The sequence below is a fragment of the Primulina huaijiensis genome, chromosome 2, assembly GCF_012295235.1.
Source record: "Primulina huaijiensis isolate GDHJ02 chromosome 2, ASM1229523v2, whole genome shotgun sequence".
Taxonomy (NCBI): domain Eukaryota; kingdom Viridiplantae; phylum Streptophyta; class Magnoliopsida; order Lamiales; family Gesneriaceae; genus Primulina; species Primulina huaijiensis.
This window is the reverse complement of record NC_133307.1, coordinates 19,005,573-19,010,796: the sequence shown is the minus strand read 5'-3', so window position 1 is coordinate 19,010,796 and position 5,224 is coordinate 19,005,573. Positions and strand designations below refer to the sequence as shown.

The window sequence follows — 5,224 nt, the reverse complement described above, 5'->3', positions numbered from 1 at the left end:
GAAAGCGTTTTACAAAAATCTTCTCCAAATACAATTTTAAGTTTTTTCACTTATAAACACTAAAAATATTTTTAAAGTATTTGTTCAAGAGAAGATCATCAAATATTTAGCTAAAACTTAGCTCCAACTATGTTAAAACGTTTAGTTGGGTAATGGCTAGAATTGTCACATTATACTAGATGCACAAATTTTTCTGAGCAGGCAAACAGGTTGGATTAAGAAACTGGGTCGAGTTTTTACAAGCTCTATTTTACCAAATAGGGATAATTTTTTACCATAGCCTAAACTATATGCCCATTGAAGTCCTAGAATTTCAAACATTTAGCTAAAACTTATGCTTTATGATTAATTGGATACTGAGTAATATGTTTGTGATTTAAAAGACAATAAGATGTATTTAGTCATTCAATCATTGTACAAGACAGATCACTAAATACAACAAAAAATAACATATGCCATTCACCATTTATTGGCTTCGATCGTCTTCCTTATATTATACTGTGAAGGACTTGAAATAGAACATTATGAGATTCATTCTGAATCACGTAACACATTTCCCACTATTATACACAGGACCAACATTAAACCTCAGAACCGAGACAAAAGATAGCTCTCCGGGAAAGAACATTAAAGCACGAAAACTATGAAAATGGTCATGAATAAAATAATTACCAGAAACAGTTTGATCAAGAGCCACCTGTTAGATGATATCTTGTTCAAGTATTTCAGTAAGGCATTGCTAGCACCTTCAACATTTGCCAGAGATTCATCCATGTTATCATCAATCCTGCGTGTATAAATCCCCCCAAAATTTAATTGCACTTGGGTTGTTTGTTGAAACTTATTTATACAAAATTAAATTCAAAAAATGGACTAAGATATGTCCTTGATTTTAAGAAAGCATATCACAACATCAAAGGTCCCAAGTTGGGAATAACGAGCTGTAGTTTTGGAATCACGATGGTTTTTCAGCTGTTTGACACGATCATCTTAGAATTTTTTGGACAAAAACTGGCAATTCATCTGTTACATAGATGGGAAAGGTGAAATATTACCTAATAGCCAACTCTCCTTGATGTGCAACCATTGTGGCTAGATGAGTGAAAATCCCACTCAGTTCTGAAATTGTAGATTCCACATTTTGTAGAGCATTTGTTCGGCTATGAGATTCGCTATCCTGCCTTGGAACCACCTGCTGCAACATGGACACTTCCATTTGATGGGACGGATTGGTATCTGTTGCCATTCTTCGCCTATATACAGGATATCAAAACTCAGAGTCAAGAAGTACCCTAATCATATGGAACTAAATGTAGAAGGAAGAAGAAAATATATAGAGTGGTTTTTCTTGAAAAGATAGACCGTTCAAAAAATTCAAAGGAAAGACATAAATATATATGTTGTCTGGTCAAAAATATCTTTATCTGAGATCGATTTGTTACAATATATTCAATATCTACTGACACTAATTGATCAAACAAGGATGCTTCAAGAAAGTACAGTAAACATGATATGAATAGAACAACTACAAATAGTTTTGAGGTGAAAACTGTTCATGATTTTTAGGTACACCAAACGAGTGATGAAATAGTTTCAAGGACATGCCTCTCAATTACTGGAGTAAAAAGAATTCCCACGTGAAAAGGACAACTAACTTGAATCAACTCTGAATATTGATAAAATAACAAGAGTCGAACCAAGAAGGCGGTTTAAGCTATACCCACTGTGTCTGTGTCTGTTTTATTTTCGGGAAGAATTTTCTATGAAAATAGTCTTCTTGTTTTCCCGTTGTCCTTTTGAGAAGTGTTTTCCTAGTAAATTTGTGTTTCTTTTCGTTTTTGAATCAGCGATATATATGTTTGTTTCTTCCTGACAGATGTGGTTACTTTCACTCGTTTAAGCTATACGCACTCACTGTGTATGATTGGTTTCTCTGTAAATAAAGTATATCCAACATTTCATTGAGCAAAAAATCTCAAGAACATAGATATGGCATAAGTTCAATACAATGCTCTCATTCTATCTGAGTTAATGAAAGTTACATAAAGTGAAGAAATTAAGACAACAATCCATTTCATTTAATAACTTTACCTACAGAATAAAGTATGCACGCATGATTACACGTAAAAAGCTGTAATGTATCATATGCCAGATCATACCTTAGTTGGCTGCCAAGTTGAACCCCACTTGCTACTGATCTGATATACAAGAAAACAGAAGATGACTAAGATCAGAGTTTCACAGGAAAAAATATTTTCACAATTGGAAGATTGAGAGACATCAAACTGTAACAGGACTGTTTCTGTGCTATAATGGACATGTCATGGCATGTTGCAGATTATAATTTAAAACAAAGTAAATTAAAAATACTGTTGAGACAGAAAAATAGGCACATATAGCTAGAGACGCGTGTAAAAAAGTAATCTTTTCTATCACAAGTTAATTATGAGGACAATATTGACATTTAAATTTGGACGGCAGAAAATAATTTACGCTGATGATTGTGGATTCATTTCTGATGTACCAGTTGAACCCAACCAAGGGGGTGGTTCTGTCAGAGAATTAGGGTGTCTCTCTTGAGGCAACTGTGGAAAAAATCTGCTTCCGGTTCTCATGAGCCTTAATGCTCTGTAGAGTAACAACCAAGGTGATAAGAAGGATGACGCAAGTTTTTCTTCTCCAAAAAAATGTAATATAATCCAATATACCAAATGTACCTTTGTTCTATTGGTCAATACATCTTGGAACTGCTTTGTAGCATGCATGAGCCTGCTCTTCAAATCATCACAAACAGCAGTCAAATGAACAATTTTGTCTCCTGAATAGTTTCCTGCAGTTATCTCCATGTTTTGGAGAGTTTGTAAGTCGGAAAGAGCTAAATTGAGTGTGGTGATATCATTTTTAATCAGGGCGGTTAGTTCTTCATTTTCCCTGCTTCGATCATCAAATATTGATGACCTTCTGGTCACTGCACATCCATGAAATTATGTTAATTTCAGGTCACTATGATTAACAGCTGCACCGATCTAGTGTAAATGGATAGTTTTACAAGTTAGATGGTTTATCATATATGTTGCATGGATACGGATATCGTATCGAATATGATACGGATATGGTAATACAACAATTANTCCCGTTGTGTCTATGGCATATCCTAGCAGTGTCCAAGACGTATCCAAATGGTCAAACTTACAAAAAGTCACGCGTATCGTATCTGTATCTGTGTTGTATCCGTGTCTGATATGTCATAATTTTTTTTAAGAATATCCATGCTACATAGTATAGCATCTGTTATTTCTAAAAGGTTTATTGATGAAGTGGGCACGATATGAGACAACAGATAATACACAATAAGTTCCAATAAGAGAACCCTGAAAAGAAAATTAATAGAGGAAAAAACCATATTTTACATTCGCCAGAAAAGTTTACTTACCTCTCCACGAGGATTGAGAGCAATAATGAATAAAAAAACTTGATGTACGCCAAAAGAGCATAATGCATTCAATAAAAAAACAGTAGCAAAAATTTGGATATAAGGATGAACCTTTCGTGATTAAGCACCAACAGAAGAGACCGGTGAACTACCTTTTTAAAGTTGTTCGACATCTAAAAGTGGAATTATGGTGGACGAAAAGAAGAGATCAAAATTGACAAATGACTGGCCTCGTTACTTACGTCCAGAGACAGACATTGTAACTTCAAATGTGATCGTTCACTACATGAGAATAAAAAGAAGGAAAAAAAAAAAAAGAATGATACCAGAAAAAAATTTAGTGCATCCACATTAAAACTTTGTGGTTTGCATATATGGACTTGGACAATCTTCAAGCTAGCTTTTGAGGTTAAGTCAGGTCCAAATTTCAACGTTAACAGTTATGCTCGGAATCAATTGTCACTCAAAATGATAAACAACCAAACTTCCTCTGATAGAACAGCGTAGTATATAAGCTGAAATTTGGAAGGAAATATTCATAGAGGCAATCTAAAGATAGCCACACCGAAAAAAATGGAATCATTTCCAGTTCAATTGATGAAGAAGAATGTCCAATTATGTTTATTTTGACCTCGTTTTAGCAAGTTGCAGAATTTGTTTTACCTGCTAAAACATTATCTCAAATTCACCATGAATCTTGTGGTCAATAATCAAATTGAAAACGTTTTAACCTAAAATTGCTCAAATAACATTGAACACAATAGCTTCACTACCTCAAACAACAAATTCCAGCATATTGTGAAACAACGATGGCAACGGATGAACCAAATTCCAAGTAAAACCGCTATATCTATTCGTTTCGACGAGATAGGCAAGCTTACAATTAGATAGACGGTCGATTTTCTGCGAGGTCTGGTGGATTCGAAGTCCGATTTTGGAAGCGTTCTTGTTGAATTCGGAGCGATCCGGAGTCGCAGCATTCGGGTCTTGGTCTAATTGCGTTTGGGGCGGAGTTCCTGCATTTCCTCCAAATTTTCTCAAGGTCTTCGTTATAGAAACGAGCTCCGACGTTCGATCACGGTAAGAAGAGGCGCCAGCCGCCGCCATGGTCATTGATCTGCACCGGATTTTTGCCGGGAAACCTCAACTTTACTGCAGGAAACGTGGTTGAAAGGAAGTATCACGTTTAGGGTGATCGATCGTTCACTTGTTGCCGTTGGACATAATATAATTTGGTGAATTCTTTAAAAAAGACAAATATAATTTGAATTTTTCTAAATTAAAAATAATGAATTCAGTAACTATTTTTCAAATTGCAAAAAATATATTTATTTAATTTAAGATATTAAAATACTTTATTATCGTCCTTCGAAGATATTCAAATTGATGGAGTCACTTTGAGTCCATAATCATGAGTTTGATTATAGTATTAAAAATTTCTTGGACAAACATATGCACAGAAAAACATTGATCAAGAGTTTCGTCATTCATCTGAATTTAATAAATAATAACATTATTTTTCATTTAAATCCAAAAAAAAATTACACAACATAAATTGTATAAAAAAGATTTTACAGATAATAATTGTCACAACTTTGATTGTTGCACTCCTAAAAACAAAAAGAGTAGATCTCATGTGAGACCGTCTCACACAAGTTTTTGCCCAACAAAAAACAAGTAATCCCCAAATAGTATAATGTAGTGAGTCTAAATATCGTATCCACGTGGAAGCTAAGTTAATTACAATTTCACTATGATGTTTTTTTTTAGTTTTAATTATTTGTGTCTTGG

The 5,224-nt window shown here is 34.2% G+C and overlaps 1 protein-coding gene across 1 annotated transcript; it reads right to left on the bottom strand.

Moving 5' to 3' along the window:
• Positions 1-434: 434 nt before the first annotated feature.
• On the bottom strand, positions 435-4,670 carry LOC140967871 (syntaxin-31-like). Its single transcript, XM_073428643.1, is given in 7 exon segments — positions 435-787; positions 1,056-1,253; positions 2,160-2,198; positions 2,494-2,588; positions 2,590-2,628; positions 2,718-2,968; positions 4,315-4,670. Coding segments are annotated over 7 exon segments (1,014 nt in total). The 5' UTR covers positions 4,547-4,670; the 3' UTR covers positions 435-627.
• Positions 4,671-5,224: the final 554 nt, after the last annotated feature.